The 18,191-nt window shown below is 39.9% G+C and overlaps 1 protein-coding gene across 5 annotated transcripts in view; it reads right to left on the bottom strand.

Annotated features, from left to right (window-relative positions):
- Positions 1-10,495: 10,495 nt before the first annotated feature.
- The window catches only part of IL15 (interleukin 15), an 87,665-nt gene continuing 79,969 nt past the window's right edge, over positions 10,496-18,191 (bottom strand). For all 5 annotated transcript variants that reach the window (XM_045293552.1, XM_004712143.2, XM_045293550.1 and 2 more), the window contains 3 exons: positions 16,955-16,999; positions 14,962-15,099; positions 10,496-11,907 (listed from right to left, as the gene is read on the bottom strand). In XM_045293552.1, the coding sequence (XP_045149487.1) occupies positions 11,794-11,907; positions 14,962-15,099; positions 16,955-16,999 (297 nt within the window). In that variant the 3' untranslated portion in view covers positions 10,496-11,793. The remainder of the gene's footprint in view (positions 11,908-14,961; positions 15,100-16,954; positions 17,000-18,191) is intronic.

Below are 18,191 nucleotides of genomic sequence, written 5' to 3'. Positions count from 1 at the left end.
ATTCATGGAACATTTTAAGAATCTGATGACAACTATGAATTCTCTCCTGAAATGGAAAAAGAAAAAAAGCATATTGCTATTTATATATACTTTCTCAGGGTTAAAGACCCCTTAGTGTGAGATCTAGGTTAACAAGATTTTCTAGAGAAAAAGTAACAGAGAGATATCAAAATCATTAAAAAGAATTCAAAAACCATCTTCTAAGACTGAATGTGCTAGTCTGGGTACTTCAGAGAAACAAATCCACAGAAACTCATGTATAAGAGAGAGTTTTATATAAAGGTTAAATGCACATCAAGAAAACATCCCAACTTAGTGCTGCCCAATTCCACAAGTCCAGCATTAACCCTTTAACCCATATGTCCAACACCAGCCAACAAAGTCCTCTTCCATCTCACAAAGTAGGTGCAATGATGCCAACTGCAGGAGGAAAGCCGAGTCAGTGAATGTGTAAACATCTCAGCTATGGCAGGGTCTCCACACAGGTGCTCCAGCACCCAGGGCTGCATTGGGGTAGGCCCATGTGGCTTCTCCTCAGGGGTGTCTCACAGAAAGTGAGCCTTGCCAGCTGAAGCAGGGACCTGGCTAAGGCAGCTGCACCCTGGTCTGACCATAAGAGAGCAAGAGACCCAAGATCTTGAAAGGCAAGGCTCACGGAGCCATTTATCCTTCTGCCTTTAAATTAACCCCACATGTGTTTATCAGCCAGGTTTGCACAATAAACTAACTAGCTCACTGAACTCCCCCTTACCAGCACTATCATTATACCATATTACTTGAGTCAGACACACATTGCTGGAAACTGCCAGAATACGTTTTCTTTAACTCACTGACATCACGGCATAGTGCTTATGTGCTGAGTTGCAAACCAGCAGGTCAGCAGATTGAGATCACCGGCCATTCTATGAGACAAAAAGTGAGGCTTTTTATTTCCATGAAGAGTTACAGTCCTGGACTAGACCCTGTCCTATAGGGTCATCGTGAGTTAGAATGGCCTTCACGGCAGCGAGTTTGTTTGCTTTTAATGTCCTCACTGTCGTGGAGTCGGTTCCCACTCACAGCTTTCAGAACGGGAAGAACGGCCTCTGTGGGTTTCGGAAACGTAAGCCTTTCCTGAAATAGAAAGCCTTGTCTTTCTCCCCGGTTTAGCTGGTGGTTTCAAATGCTGAACTTGCTGGTTAGCACCACGTAACCCACTATGTCATGAGGACTCTGCTCACATATATAGACACAAGGAATTGCCCAAGAAGATTTCTCCCCATTTACTCTTTTCTTTTATTCCTTCCTTCCTTTCATCTTTTTATTTTTTTCTCTTTCTTCTGGATGAATTTTATAAGTCAGCACTGACTGGATGGCAGTGAGTTTCAGCTCTGTCATGTATCCATGCATCTATCATTCTCTCTATAAATATATGGATGTGTTAAACATAAATAAAAATTCCAATAAATGAGTAGAGTCACACAGTTTAGGTAAGGAAAATTGAATTACGTTGTCATCACAAGTACTGTATGACCATTGATTATTTCGATCCGCTTATGTGCAGAAAGAAATATACAAGGTCAGTGAAGCGAAAAGCACGAATTGTGCCCAGAGGCCAGTGTGAACAAGTCTGATCACTGTGGAACTGACTGCATCCATTCGAGCTGAAGGCACACTGAGTGACTGACCTCTCCTGAAGAACTCCATGTGAAATACAACATGTATTAAAGGATACATGTGTTAGGCAGGGTTCTATAGAAACAAAACCAGGGCATTTATGATTTTATATATATATATAAGGATAAGTTGGTGCAGAAGAAGGAAAAAAAGGTTAATTAGTCCACACAGCAGTAAAGAGGGCTCCGTTCAACTCATTTTCATGGAACGGTTAATATAACAAAGGTACTTCAACTCACGCAGGTGGTTGGTCCACGGTCAAGGAAGCAGACTGAGGAGTCTGCCCTCAAGCATGACAGGTAGGGTCAGCCAGCAGGCAGCAGACGGCAGTATGGGGCAGCAGTAGTCAGTAGCATAGGAGTGTAACAAAGCAGGACCTGATGGGGTCTTAAGCTCCAGAAATGCACCAATTGACACAATCCACCACAGCATGGTGAAGCAGGTCTTGAAGGAGTCACATGATCTACAGGTTGGCTCGGCACACAGGTAGTGCAGTACATGGTTGAGGCAAAGAATTAGCTCAAGCAGCAGCACTCTGGTCCCATCACCAGGAGGAAAGAGATATGGGATGCCGGTGTCCAAAAGCATTTATCTCAGTCACTATCAATCAAGCTGCAACCTGATTAAACTCTGCCCACATGTTCCTGTGGAGGCCTAGTTTGTAAATAAATCTAACTTCACAAAAAGCAATACATACAAGCAAACTGGAATATTGTGTTATGGGACACATTTTTACAACTGTATCCCAAATAATTGTCTGGAACTTACGCCAAAGTAATATTTTTTAGAAAAGACTATTTTATCATTAGTAATTTTTAGAATTGTTGTCATGTAGTGCTTGTAAATGCAGACAAACTTTCATCAGTTTTATTCGTTTTTAAATTCTCTGCAGAGAGGTAGTTGCCATCCAGTCTGTTCCAGCTCATAGCAATCTTACTTACAGCAGAAGGAAGCATGGCCCTGTCCTGTACCATCCCTGCAATGGATTTTAGGTTTGATTCCATCGTTGTAACCACTGTGTCAATACATCTCCTGTGTGCTTTCTTCTTTAACTGTCCATCCACTCTACTAAGCATGATATCCTTATTCAGAGAGTAGGTTCTCCTGATCAAGATGTCCAAAATACATGAGATGAGATCTCACCATCTCTGCCTCAAAGGAGCATTATGAATGTATTTCTTTGAACAAAGATGGGTTTGTTCTTTGTCAGTTCGTGGTTCTTTGACTATTCTTTACTAACGCTATAGTGCAAATGCATTGATTTTTCCTCCATCTTCTTGATTCAATGTCAAACACTCACAGACATGCGAGGCAATTGACAATACCATGGCTTGGGTCAGGTGCACGTTCACCCTCAAAGTAGTATCCTTGCTTTTCAACACTTTAAAAGAGGTCTTGTGCAGCAGATTGACCCACTGGAATGCATCATTTGATCTCTTGACTGCTACTCCACGAATGTTGATTGTGGATCTGAGCAAGAAAAAAATCCTTGACAACTTTTATTTTTTCTCCACTGATTATGATATTACTTATTGGTCCAGTTGTGAGGATTTTAGTTTTCTTTATCTTGAGTTGTAATCCATACTGAAGGCCATAATCCCTGATTTTGATCAGCAAATGCATCAAGTCCTCCTCACTGTCAGCAAGCACGGTTGATAGCAAGCTTGCTATCAAAGATTGTTAACACATCTTGCCCTGATGCCACATTCTTCTGCATGAAACTCAATTTCTGGGTTTTCTTAGCATAGAGATTGAATAAATATTGTGAGAGGATACAACCTTGATTTTACCGTGCAATATTCCCTTGCTCTGTTCTCACAACTGTGCACAGGTTCCACATGAGCACAATGAGGGTTGCTAGAATCCTCATTGTTCTCAAGGTTATTCATGGTTTGTTATGATCCACACAGTTAAATGATTGGGAAAGTCAATGAAACACAACTAAAACATCTTACTGGTATTCTGTGCTTTCAGTCAAGATACAAGCAGTGATATCTCTTTTTCTACAACCCTTTTTGGAATCCAGCCCCAACAGACCAAGGCCTCTGTTTGAATAGGCACTAGAGCAGATGGAATCTCTGCCCAGTCCTTGATACATCGCTGTTTGTAAATCATCATTCTTCAAGCTTATTTCATACTTGCTGTTAGAAAGAAAACGAAGAACACTAAGCAACTAGATGACTCCTCCGGAACGAATGGGCTCTGCTGAGGAACAGTGTGGCTTCATGGGAAACCATGTTCCTTCAAGCAGGTCATCTTAGTCTGGTGCCCATTCAGGTGCCTCAGCGTTTAGGGGGTCATTATAGTGAGAAGACTTTTACCTTCTCACAACAGTGATAAGGGTTTTACTTTTTCTGGTTCAGAGTTCACATGGTCCCTCTGTGAATGGAAAAAGATTCCTGGGCTTTGTGACTTACTCTCTCTTAACAATGGAAACATCCTTCCATAATGGCCATTCCATCGATTAAAGTCAGTCAAGCCACTATCTGGAAATAGCGTCAAGGTGGCCACTGGGTTGGGGAAAGCTGTTTTGCTACTATTCAGTCTCTGAAACTGTGAAACACTGAAGGGCCCAATGACCATCAAAAGTCATACCTGTATAAAAGGAGCGATGCTTGAGTGACTTATAAAACGTGTGCTAGTCTCAGTGGGCTGCAGTGTGATAATAGGTCTATGGCTTTCCCTTTTCAATAAGCTCTGCAACGCCAGGAGCTTACATTACATTGCATAGAGTGGGTTTCTTTTCAGATGAGATGTTTTGAGCCATGCTATTAATAAAACTGTGTATCACAGCTGCCTCTATTTATTCATAAATACAGCGCAAACATCTTACTTGTTGAAAGGAGAGGCTTTTCTTTTACTATAAAAAGATAATTAATTCAGGCTGGGTAAACGTAATGGCACGTTTGCCATCTGGGCAAAGCAAACAAAACACTAGAATAGAATTGTGTGAAAAAATAATCAAAATATGGAATAAAAATACATGCTTAAACAGTATTTTGATCTCTTGAACAACAAATAATTTTCCACCCCAAGTATTATGTTCATGCTTACGTGAAAGAAAATATAAAAAGCAATAGGGCATAGAAAAATACACAGCTGAGCTTGGACAGAAAACTCAGGTGGTTCCTGTCCTCTCCTTTTTCCTTCACACATCAGTAACATTACGTGTTTTAGAGGCTCTGCATATCTTTCTTTTGTGCGTATGAGGGACAGAAACTATTACTAAAATAATGTGCCTAAAAGTATGTTTTCAAAGAACCGTGCAAGTGTAAGAGGATTGGTGCTCTTATCGCCATCAGCCTATTGTGCCGTTCAAGACATTGACACATATTGGGGGTTTTTACTTCATTACATTCATTCAGAAAACGGAACCTAGCCGATGGCCATGATCTTTGAAAACCTTGAACAAATGGTGCTCGGCGGGTACACTGATCCTCTACTCTCATCTTAGACTCCATTGTCACTCATATGCCACTGTTGCTTCTTTGTTATCCTCCCCTCAAATGGCAGTATTTGTCCTTTCTAATTAAATGATGAGCTGGGGGAGTTCAAACAGTTAAGTGCTTCATGATTAACGAAAGCTTAGCAGGCTGAACTCAAACAGAGGTGCCTTGGAAATCTGGCCTAGAGACCTGCATCTGAAAGGTGACAGTTTTGAAACCCGGAGGGGGCGGTTGGGTTTTTGGGGGTTGCGGCCTTTTTTCCCGGGTTCTTTCCCCGGTGTTCTTTCCTTTGCCGTGCTCCATTTTCTCTGTTGTCCCTGTGTACTAGCATCGCTTTCTCTGCCCCAATTTTATTTTTAATGAACATGAACAGAAATCAAATGGTTATCATTTACAAATACAAACAAACACCCCCCCCCATCTCTATTTTTCCATAGAGGTTTTTCTGCATTTTGTCTAGTCAGTGTTAGTTTTCTGTTTTGTTTTTTGCTTCCTTTGTGTTTTGTATGATTTCCTCCATATGGAATTCAGAGTAGGTAACTCTGTACAGATAGTATCTGGATTCGCCATTATCTGGGGGCATGGCCGAGGGGGGAAAGGGGGAGATGAGGAGCTAAGAACAACGGATGCGAGAAGAAAATGCTCTGAAGTTGATTGTGGCGATGATTGCGCAAATCCTTTTAATCTGATACAATGATTAACTTGTCTGCTTTGTCAAGTATATGCCAACAAAACTATTTTTAAAAAACATAAAAACTTCCCTGTTTAAGATTTTGTCCACAGAGTGAGTCTAATCCTTTAACCCTTATAAATTTAGCCCTAAAACCTTTAACCTTTAACCCCCTAACTCTTATAACTTTAGCGTCTCAGATAGATGATATCCACCATGAACATGCTTGTTCTTTTTGACAACAAAGAAGTAATCACATGCCTAATTTGACTTTTGCCATATGGCAAGGAACTCAGTTGATTATAATGGTAACATCTATGTAAAATGATGCTATTTTCTTTTTTTTTTTCATTCAACTTGTAACAAAAAAAATCAAGAGAAGAAAAACTGCCATTGACTTGATCCTGATTCAGAGATGGCGGTTTTATTAATTTGAGGTTTAGTAGGAGGGAGATAGTGACTTTAAACTCTTCTTTCAGCAGCTGAAACACTGCCTGCTGTATTTTTATGCATGTCTGGATAAGAACCTCCTTTCTTTTAGGAAGCAAAACATAAATCCTTATTAGAGCCTCTAAGCCCAGTTAATGTTTATCTTACTCACTTCCTCTTTCAGCCCTTTGTCCCACACTGACCTCCTTCTGCTCATTAAATACGACATGATGCTGACCTAACATTTTGGTAAGCTGTTTCTCAGTTTGGCCCTTCACGTCTTCCCAAGTACTTGCTCATCATAAGTCATAGCACAGCTCAACTATCATTTCCTCAGCTATCACTTCCCTGACACATGTGGAACGATACTCATCCCATGTACAGACATTCATGATGCGCTATACTTCTTCAGAGAACTTGTAGTAGGGCACAAGCACTTGAGGGACTGGCAGAATCCAAATCATTGAGAGCTGAGACTATAGCTTTTTATTCACAGTTGCAGTCATGGCACCTAGTAGGACATGCTGACCTATTAGGTGTTCAGGAAATATGACTGAAGGACTGAATATGTTAGTAAAGGAAATAGAAACAATGACGATGACGATGAAAGTAAACCCATGATGGGTTTCTCTGATGACCAAATTATGAAAGTATGGATAGTTTGTAAAAATGAAGACGAGAGTTTTGAACTGGGCTTCCATGTAACAATTCCCTATCCAATTCTTCTAGCATTTAACTTATTTTGCGATCCAAGACAGAGGAAGAAAAATAGGGAACAGAATCAAGACTTCATTAGTAATGGCTCATGAATCTATTTTATGTGGCATCAGCTAAAGTTCACAGTTAGGGGACTTCTGCACGAGGCTGAGGCTTCCCTTGCAAAATAAATCCCTCAGAACACAATGACGTCATCAGGCAAACTCGGAATCTCTGAAACAAATCTGTACGGGAATGGGATTTCCTCTGAGAAAATATTCACACACAACAAGAGGACCCGAGGTGGTACTGCGGGTCAGGCGCTGAACTGCTACCCACAAGGTCAGTGGCTCAAGCTCACCAGCTGTTCTGAGGGAGAAAGATGAGACTGTCTGTTTTCAGAAAGGTTTACAGTCTTAGAACCTTGTAGAGCATCAGTAGGAGGTGGAATTGACGGGATGACATTAGGTTCACATGCATCTATTAACTACATATGCCTGTGCACAGCTTACACTAAGCCTATATTAGGCTTATCTATAGAGGGTTCCTGTGTGTCAGAATCAACTCGATGGCAATGAGTTTATTTGCTTATTTTTATTTATTTGTATGTACCATATATAACAGATAAAATGAAAACTGCATTCTTGAATATTGGTATGAGGAAGAAACCATTATTTTACTTTCTATTCAAATTGTGGATGTCAATTTGACCTTATAAGTCAATAAAATTGATGGCCACAAACAGTAATACATAAAAAATAGCCCCCGCGTAAAAACAGGAGCACAACAACATACTTCTATTGATTCTGTCTTTAAAATGAGGAATGAGGGAATATAAAACTAGATTTGTGATTGCTTTTTAAATTCTCCGGGTTCACAAATTCTGTATGGGTTTTGTTTGTATTTCCAGGTCTTCTGCCTTCTAGCCATGTTTGTTTATTACCAAACAGAGTGGACAGATAGTATGCCCATATTTTACCCACACAATATATAAATATTGTATATATGTGCAAATATATTTAAAATTAAATTAAAGATATAGTTCATCAACATGACTTTGCATTGTAAACTTGATTTTTATGTGGCTTACCTTAAAGTTCTAAGCATATGGATTTGTTTTTCATTTATTATATAAAACATATCACAAATACTTTCAGCATTTAAGAAAGTAGATGAGATAAAAATACTATATGTTTTAACTGCTTAGTGAAGAAAGAAAGATGAAGAAGGGTAGATTCTGAAGCACAAGCAAAAGACTGATCTAGTAAGAGTAGCTTAACTAAGAGTTACAAGCATTAAAAAATAAATTCAGATTGTTTTACATGATCATAGTTTCTTAAGTTAACTAAGCATATTATTCTAAAGTTAAAAATCTATGCCTCAAGTTGCCCAAGATCAACTGATGTGTTCCAGTCACTAAAGTGAAATGAATTCATAATCTTGAGCACTGCGAAATTCCAAAGGTTACGTTGTTTGCTTATATATCCACACTATTACATACTATTGGTGATGTGACTGACATTACCGCTTTCCTTCCTCCCATCCTATTCGTCTTTCGAAAGGAAGCTAATCTTGGATTGGAAATTCAGTTTAAATGAGTGAAATTTTTATTTTGCAAAGGCAAGCACAGCAAAAGAAGGGAAACACACAGTACAAAAATATTTATCCATTGCAATGGAAATTTTCAAGTTGCCCTAACCCCCAAACTTTGTAATATGCTGCCAAAGATTTTCCTGAGATCAGGAAATAAGAAGAGAGCCAACATGCGAACTCATTTAAAGTCATGTGCGACATAGACTTCTCCTAAACTATTTTGAAGAAATATGTAAGTGTACTTTGAGTAGAATCTTGAGATATGTGAGTGTGGATGGAGCACTATGTGGGAAAATGATGTTTGCACAGAGACTGCAGCGGGAACTTGAAAGAGAAATACCAGTAGCATTCTCAGCTGATCATTAGTCCTAGTCCATTGTCTCTCATTGAAGGGAATCAAGGTGGAACAGAGGAGAGAGCATCCGCCAGACTGCCACACGGCCTGTGATTTCCGTTTTCATAGTGAGTCAACTGAGCTGGGGAGGTCTGACAAGTAGAGAGAAAGCAGTTGTGGAAAAGGAAGACCAGTTTTGACAAGCTGTTCAAGATAGCAGACCCATGGATAGATGTTCACAGTTTGCTGTCACTGTGTCTTCCTCCTTAAAGTGCACCCTTGGCCGATACATGCTCATTTGTCTGAAACAGGGTTTCCCTCCAGAAAATCCAAAGCCCCGCCATTCAGATTGTTGTAGCATCCTTGTAATGATGCAAACTGCCACTCTTATCGTGTTTATATGCCCACTTTCTCCTGTCCTTTCTGAATGCTTTCAAGCACATGAAGTGTCCAAGGTCACCTCTAGTGTCCTGATGGAAAGTTTGAGAATCTGTCAGGGAACAAATAATGCAGATCTGCAAAAGAGACTGTTTCCTAGAGGAAGTCAAGAACAGAGGGATGGGATGTTTGGCAAAGCTTCCTGAGAAAAAGGGAATGAGGACACACCTTAGATTGGCCTACAATGAAAGCTTCTTCAAGTTCTGGTGTGGGTCTGCCTTTCCATTATTGGCAAAGTGGTATATCATTAAGAGTTTTAAATCTCTCCACCTGAGCATCATTATAATTGCATTTGTTCCTTTGAGCTGGCAGCAAAGTCTGATACTAATATCGAGCCCAGTGGGAAGAAGGTCGTGGAGACTGAAGTGTAGGAAGTCCCAACTCCTGAGAATAAAGAAGCATCCGACCAAGAGGTCTCAGAGCACCATGGCTTGCGAGATGTGATCAGACATGAAGTGAGTAGTGACCACAAATGGGTAGAGTTGAAAGTGGCACTCGGTTCTAAGCACTAGCTGCCTGGTGGAACACAAATATCTCGAAGACAAGTATCTGATTTTTCATACATACGGAACTTTGGGCACATCAGGTGGGAAATAGGTCAGATCTTACTGAAAGGTAGGCTGATTAAGGAGAGAGGGAACTGCCTTCACCGAATGCCTATGCTAAACAAAAATTAGCTGGTTATGCCACAGTATAGGGGTTGAAAGAAATCAGGCATACATGAGACACCTATGAGGGACAATTGAAAGCTGGGCATTTGCAGACCAAGGACACCTAGGCACAGGTGAAGGCAACCTGGGCAAGAACACCAGGCACCAGCAACAGTACATCACACATGCACCTGAACTCAGCCACTAAGAACAGCCAAGATCCTCAAAGAATGCCCACCCCCCCCACTACCCCCAAGTGGGGATAGGTGGGGATAAATTGCACAGACTGACGGCCAGATGGTGGGACCTCTCCTGTGTGCGTGGCATGCACTTGTGTGCCCTCTCAGGGCCTGTGCCCTTTCTCTCTCAGATACTCTCTTTCGGGTTAGGAAGGAGGGCAGGGTTTCGTCTAGGTGCACCCTGTCAGGGCTCGCGCTCTCTCTCTCTCTCTCTCTCTCTCTCTTTTCCACTTTTTTTTCTTTCAGTTCCCGGACACCTCCTTCAGTTCTGTGGACACCACATTCTGGCCATTTTTCCACCTGGTTTTCCTTAAAACTCACTCCGAAGTTTGTTGCAGTTTACATCAGAGTCAAAATGTTTATTATCAGAGAAAAAGATATATTGGGGAAAATTCATCAGTTCTGAGAAAACTTGGTTATTACAAATTCAAGGCTCTAATATTTCCTTTGGCATAAATGGAGTTAAAGGACTTAAAGTCATAATGATACAAGAATAGTTCATTTATCTCGTAGTTCTACACGAGCACTCGCTAATTTTAGATAGCCAATTGAGACAAAGCATTATAAACAATTATTTTCTACCAGATAATTGGCAATTTCAACACATTTTCAGTTTCTTTACACACATGGCAAAAGCAATATAAAAATAAAATGTCTACACTTGGGAAAGCATAAAATATGTCAGTACTAGTTTTCTGCATACAAGGGTACTTATCTGTCAATGTTGATTATGGATTAATGTACATTTTCTAGCAGGCACTTACAATTTTGTCATTTCCTCCATAAAGGGTGCTTTATATATCACAGACAGTAACTGCTTCCTTTGGGGTCAGAGACAACTGAAAGGGAAATGAAGGCTAGCAGTTAGTGATTTCACACGAGGAGGATCATCCTCACGAGGTTCGGTATGTCCAACATTGATAATTAAAGCAAACATATCTTGGTTGAGTTGGCTGTGACTCTGGGGGGGGGCCCTGCAGCACAGAGTAGAACTGTCACGTGGGCTTTGCAAGGTTGTCCATCTGATGGAAGCCCGCTCTCACACCTTTCTCTTGCCACTGATAAGCAGCTCTTGCTAAATAATCGTCAAATATTTTGATTCTCACTCACTCCGGAACACATCTCCTATTTCTTGTGAAAGGCAAAATATCAGTGCAATTTTAAATGTTAAAATATTTACATCATTTTATTTAATATTTTATGTTACACTAAAATATATACATGCTCGGTAATAAATTAAAATTTAAAAAACACAACACAAAATGGTAGCTCATAGTCACTCTGGAAAAGTTAATGTGCTGGCTGGCAACCTCAAGGTCAGAAGTGCAAGTTCACCCAGAGTTTCTTCAGAGGAAAGGGCTAAAGATCTACTTTGAAAGGATCAGCCATTGAAAACTCTCACAGAGTGAGTTTTACTCGGAAGCATGTAAGGTCAGCTTGCCATATCAACGAATGGCAACTGATTTTTTATTAAGACATTTTTTCTGTCTTCTTTTCTGAGAATTCCTCTGAGCCAAGATCCTGTTCATCCTCTTGTTTGGAAAATGTTCTGGCAGCATATTTGAAATACGGTGTTTTGTTTTCTCGAAGCAGCACAAAGATGTTTGTTAATAACAGAAATGCTGAAGATGATCAATTGTAATCAAGAAGGGTAGTGGATGAACATTTGTACAATATGCGAAAAGCTCCGTAAAAATTCCTTAATATTCTTTTCCTCCAGTTCCTCGCATTCTTTGCATCCGGATTCGGTTGTATTCTGCCAAATTAAAAGAAAGGATTAGATGAGCTCATCAACTTTACTTCTTTCCTGAGAACATCATCTTGTCTGAGCCACATGATGAGATGCGGAGACATGGAAACCAGCAATTTAACACAATATTAGAAAACAATGGAAAAGGAGAAGTGAGAGACTTGCTAAGGGCTTCTTTATCCCATCAGTGATGAATAATATTGATAATAACACGATTAAAATAAGCCATGTTTATCAGACCACAAACTTAGTATCTAAAGCCCTTGACTGGATTCTCATGCCCATCCCTAGATAAGCCCATGCCTGTCTGCATGGCACACAGACCCTCCTGTTTGCATCTTTTTTTACCCATCTCTTCCACCACTCCTCACAGCCTCACACATAGTTGCCTAGGCACTCAGAGGTCATGCCTTTCCTTGAAGTCACACATCATACTAAAACACATTTCGTTGATGGGTGTTTTTCTAAGTGTGCTACACCCTTACTGGTTTAGCTAGCACCACTTACACCTAAAAACCCTTAGGTGTTGTCTGTGTTAAGAAGGTTTCTCAGAAACCTTGAGATCCCAGGCGAAACACATATTTGTGCTTTCCTAGAGCCCCCTGTTTAGAACTCAATCACAGTACTTCATATATCATATTAATATGTATTATGGATTTTTAATAATTTTATACTATTATTCTCTTAGATCTTCTAAGAAGTCAAGGATATATGTTTTTTTGTTTCCCCCACCTACACCATCATTTCTGGCACATTGCAATTATCCAGGCATTACTGAGTAAACTAAACTAGGGAGGGGGTACCATAAATTGTTGTGATTTAAACACCTCATGGATAATATGAGAACATTCCCACTAGAATTTGCTTTACATAAGTTATTTATTGTGTGGCTAAATTCTTCCATTGATAAGGTAGAGATATATCATGGAAATATTCCAACTAGAATATTCCAATCAAAGATGTACCTTCTTTAGTCATTGCCATTGTGTTGATGCCAACTCATGGTGACCTTGCAAGACAGCGGTTCTCAACCTGTGGGTCACAACCCCTTTGGGGTGAGAGGTCACCCAATGCATAACAGTAGCAAAATTACCGTGATGAAGTAGCAACAGAAATAATTGTATGGCTGGGGGGTGGGGTGTCACCACAATATGAGGAGCTGTACTGAAGGGTGGCGACATTAGAAAGGTGGAGAACCACTGCTGACGATGGCAGAACTGCCCCCGTAGGTTTCCAAGACTGTAACTCTTTGGGGGAGTAGAAAGCCTTGTCTTTCTCCTGCAGAGCAGTTCATGGTTTTGAACGGACCCTGTGGTTAGCTGAGCAATGCATAACTGTTATGCCACCAGGGCACACATACACCTCCTTAGAGATACCTGTACCACGAAAAAACTGTCACAGCAAAAGTCAAAATTCAGTTTTTACAACAATGAACATGTGGGGTTCCAATTTACCAATGTTCATCATTGACGTATAATGCTATCCTGTTTAATTCTCAATAGAATCATTTCATATAGGAAGGTAGAAATATTCAATGACTCACCTCATTCTCTAATCAACTGAAATTCTTCATATCCAGGTCTCTGTGCAGCCCTGCCACTCATTCTGCCACATCACCCTCCAAACTATGTCTTGATGAGGGTGACAGCAAAGGTACACAGGCGGCACAGTGGTTACATGTCGGGCTACTAACTGCAAGGTCAGTGGTTTGAAACCATCAGCCCCTCCTAGGGAGAAAGATGAGACTTTCTCCTCCTGTTAAGACTTACAGTCTTAGAAACCCAAAGGGCAGTTCTACCCTCTCCTATAAGCTCGTTATGAGTCGGTATCAACTTGATGGCAACGAGTTTAAAGTTCGGTTTGATTGCCGTGAGTTATTTATTTTGTAGCTAAGTCTTTCCATTGATAAGGCAGAGATATATCATGGGAAGTATTTTGAGCAATAATATATTTGCTTCGTAAATTTATCAAGGGTCTAGTATATGCCAAACACTGTCCTAGAACTGGGATGTAATGCTGGGGGTCGGGGGTCAGGGGGTGGGCAGGTACAAAAGTACCAGCTTCCTTAAAGCTGATGTTCCAGAAGGGGAAAAAAAAGAATGTATGAAATGCAAATATGGTCTGGCATGCCATGAAAGAGTCAAGGCTTACAGACGTGTGATGCTTGCAGTAGGAATGGAATTGAAATAGCTGAGGGGGTGACATTTCAACAAACCTTCAGCAGTTGGCATTTTAAGAGAACATTCCAAGTGCCCAGTTACCTCTGTCGGAACATACTTCCACAGGCAGGTTCAAACTCACTTCTTCACATCTCTGGCAAAGGCCAGCATATCAGTTAAGTCTTCTCTAATCATCCAGTTTAAACTAGAATCGCAGCCCTCCAAAGCCAGCTCTGGTTCCCTCAGCCATGAAAGCTAGGAGCCTTGGTTCATCTGTGCCCCTGGTCTGCAGCTGGAGCCTTTAGCCTGCGCTCTCCCGGATCTCTCCCCTGCTCGTGTTTATTAGCACACAAGCACTCCGGTCATCACTGTAGTTCTTACCACCCTTCTACGAACTGTATCTATGTGACGTGAGGACAGACTGGAGTGTGACGGCTTGGCTGGGAATCCTTGCCCTCTTTCACCAGCTGCCTGACCTCAGGTATCCAGGCTCTCAGTACCATCATTTCTTTAACGCTCTCATCGGCACAGCGATGCCTACCGCACAGGGTGATTGTGAAGATTAAATGAATCGTTCGTTGAACGCCTGAAAAATCATGACTGCCCATCTGAATAACCCAAGAAGCATGAGATTCTATTGCTTAGATTGTGCTTGCTACTTAACTATGCAATGGTATGCATGCTCATCCATTTCACATGACTACAGACATTTTGAGGCCCCTGAGCATGGAGGGCCGGTCACTATTCAATAAATATGTTGGATAAGAAAGTCAGCAAGCCATTGAAGACTGCGTGCGAGTAATACGTCTTTGAGAATCTGCTTATTCAGGGTAGTTGTTTAATGATTCTCCCAATCAAACCAGAACAGCATCCGTCATACCTCCATAGACAGATAACTCACCCCATTAGAAGATAAACTGCTCTTTGCTAGAATGATAAGATTTTCTACAGTTTCGTCAATCTCCATATTTCTGGATTCATGTGAAATTACACTTAACTCCAGGATAAAGCAATTCATTGCTGTTACTTTGCAATTAGGCTGAAAAAAAATAGAATTATAAAAAACCAGTTTGAGAACCTTACATTATTTTTAGATTATTCATTTTCACATGGACATAATTTTGAATGTTTAAAGCTAATCCAAACATTTTACATACTCAAAAACACCTCTAATAAATTTTACACAGAAAGCAGCTTGGTTTTGGTTTGTTTGTTTGTTTGTTTGTTTGTTTTTCCCTTTCTGGCTTTGAAAGCCAAGCAAAACAAATGAAACACATCAAGAAGCATGCTGCTAATTGTACGGGAAAAAATGAAACTTGAAAGCTTAGAACTAACAGGTCATGTTTTTTCACTGAGCACATGTAACAGCAAGATCGTATTGACCCTAGACTCTCAGAACATTGACATTACAAGTAAGAATTTTTGTAATTAGTTATATTGTTAACACTCCAAATATCGGTGGCTATTAATCATGCTGTTCTTCCAAGATTCAAAGTTATAGGGTCAGAACTGACTCCAAAAATTGCACTCAGAATTTTTGTCCACTCAGATTAGGCAGTTCAGAAAAGGGCCTCTAAAGGCCCCAGAAAATACATATTTCACAAGAGTTCATTTAACAAATGTTTGAATTTAAAAGGACATGATTCTCTGGGGGGGTTGGTCCTGGACTATTTGACTTACCTGGAAGCCTGCAGACACTTAATAACAAAATCTTACTGAATGGGGGAATAAAGGAAAGACCACAGCCACGTGACCGGCATTGGCAGTGTCCCAGGCCTCACAGGAGCTGTGCACTCCTGAAGGGGCAAATGTGTCACTGCGCTAACAGTGGCCAAGCTGAGATTCAGAAGTTTATAGTGCCTTCTAAGGTAGCACAACTAGAAACCGACTCAGTCACATAAATCTACATTTCAATCTCAGATGCTTTCTACAACCCAAGGCTTACAGGGTGACCTTCTTGCGAAAGAGCAACCTCACAATGCAGGGTTAGTAGAAAATGCAGTCTACATAGATGATGCTGAATCCAGAGGAGGAAGACAAACTTTATATGCAGTAACACTATCTAAGAGGTTAATCAGTACAATTTTCTCAGTTCCTGGCTAAACCTATTTTCCAATGCTTAGGAGGAAGTCAGTTAAATATCAAATAATTCAGAGATGTTCTAACTGAGGAACAATTGAAGAACTATTTTCACCATTTGGAACACATCCAACTAAGAGTTTGTTTTCCAAAGGGCAAGAAATGTGGGGACCTGTTTCTTGGCTTAGTGTTCAATCCAGAGGAAAATGATTAATGGCATAACAGAAATCATACATGCCGTTATCTTTTCATTCTAGTTTTCCATGAATTGTTGAAGTCCCCTCACATTAATGAGCAATGTTTAATTTTGAATTCTGACGTATTTTAGGGGTTGTCTGGGTTTGTTTTTTTAACACACCAAAAGTAACCAGTTAGAGTTCTTTCTGACAAATGCACATTCATGAAACATGTAGATCATGGATGTGTTTAAGCAATTTGTGGGCACAAGATTTGAGATGGTAATATACTACAACATTGAAAATGAGTGATATATTGGATACTTTGAAATTGAGTAAGTTACCTGATTCTTGCATCTAATTTGCATCATGATCTAATTCTGTTACAAAGTCATAAAATGTCTCTTTTAGAGACTGATGGAATAAACCTTTTATATTTCTATTTTGGGCTATCACAATATAGTTTTTTTGTCCTCAAGTCCCCATCAATAATTAATCTCTAAAATTAATGAACTATTCTAGAAGGACTCCAAAGTTACATTTAAAGACAGCACCTATATCTGTCAAATTGTAAAAATTTCATTTTTAGAATATTTAAAGCTAGAACATATAGCCATTTTGTAAAAACATTAAACTCACGTGAGCATCACTTTCAGTATATAATGTGGCATCAAAATGTACAGACTGGAAGAGAAAAAATTAGGTAACATGAAAAAGTATGCCCTCCTTTAGGTATAACAAAACTAGACACATTAAACCTTTCAACTAAATTCTTATTTCTGAGATAATTTTAGATTCATATGGGATCCCATGCATTCTGTGCCCATAACCTCAGCATACTATTGCAATTATGAAACTGACATATGTACAATCCATCCACATTACTGAGGTTTGAAACAGGATTCACCTCCACAAGGGCCTCTCTTGGGGTTCTTCTTTTAGCACCACCTTCACTTTGTTGCCCACCATCCTCTACCACCCATCTCTCTTACTCCGCATAACCACTTCTGTGGTCTCCAGTCTCCTAAATTTATTTCAAAAATGTAACTTGTTGACCCTTCTTGGTTTTTTGCTTCTTCTTCACACAGCATAATTCCCAAGTTGCTGAATCTACCAGTAATTTGTCAATGAATACAGGTAAGCCTGGATATTGCTTTTTCAGAAGCTTGTAAATAACGAATTTAGTATCTTCAATGGTTATAAGACATATCAGATTATCTATTTTGTTCGGGTAGTTTATAGATGGAAGTCACTATTTCATTTCCTTAAAGTTGTCAAATCATTTGAGTGTAAAGATGCTCCTGGTTTCTGTTAACTGTGTTAGTCGCCGTTCCCTTTGGACCGGCTAGAGATTCCAGTGCAGTGTCCTGAGGCTCACTTCTAAATTAATAATCGGGGTCTTTTCATCTTTGTAAGTCTCCTATTAATTAATTGTGTTGAAAATGTTTGTTGCATAATCTCTGTTTTTAATTTCTGCTCACAAACATTTTATTTCCTTACTCCTTGGATTTCCTCTTCTTTTTCTAGCTTCTTGACGTAGAGACAAGTTTCACGTGAGCCCCTTTTCTGTTCGAATGTGCTCACGTAGCAGAGTAAGCTTCCCATTCCACACGACTGTACCTCCGTCTCACATAGCTCAGTGGGCTGCATTTTCATTTAGATCCATTTCTACATAATGTTTATTTACTTCAAGACATCCCCTTTGCTCCATGGTTATTTAGAAATACAGCGGTTATTTTCAGGCATTTATATATTTTCCAGTTTTACTTCTGTTACTGATTTCTCACGTTGTTTGGTAGTGGTCAGAGAACATACTCTGAGTAATTTCATAATTTTTGGAAGACTGTTTTATGTCCCAGATTTTTTCAGTCTTGAT

Source organism: Echinops telfairi, unplaced genomic scaffold (genome assembly GCF_000313985.2).
Source record: "Echinops telfairi isolate 266 unplaced genomic scaffold, ASM31398v2 ScPeMD7_2186;HRSCAF=2738, whole genome shotgun sequence".
NCBI lineage: Eukaryota > Metazoa > Chordata > Mammalia > Afrosoricida > Tenrecidae > Echinops > Echinops telfairi.
Note: the sequence above shows the minus strand (reverse complement) of the source record. Positions and strands in the feature narration are given on the sequence as shown.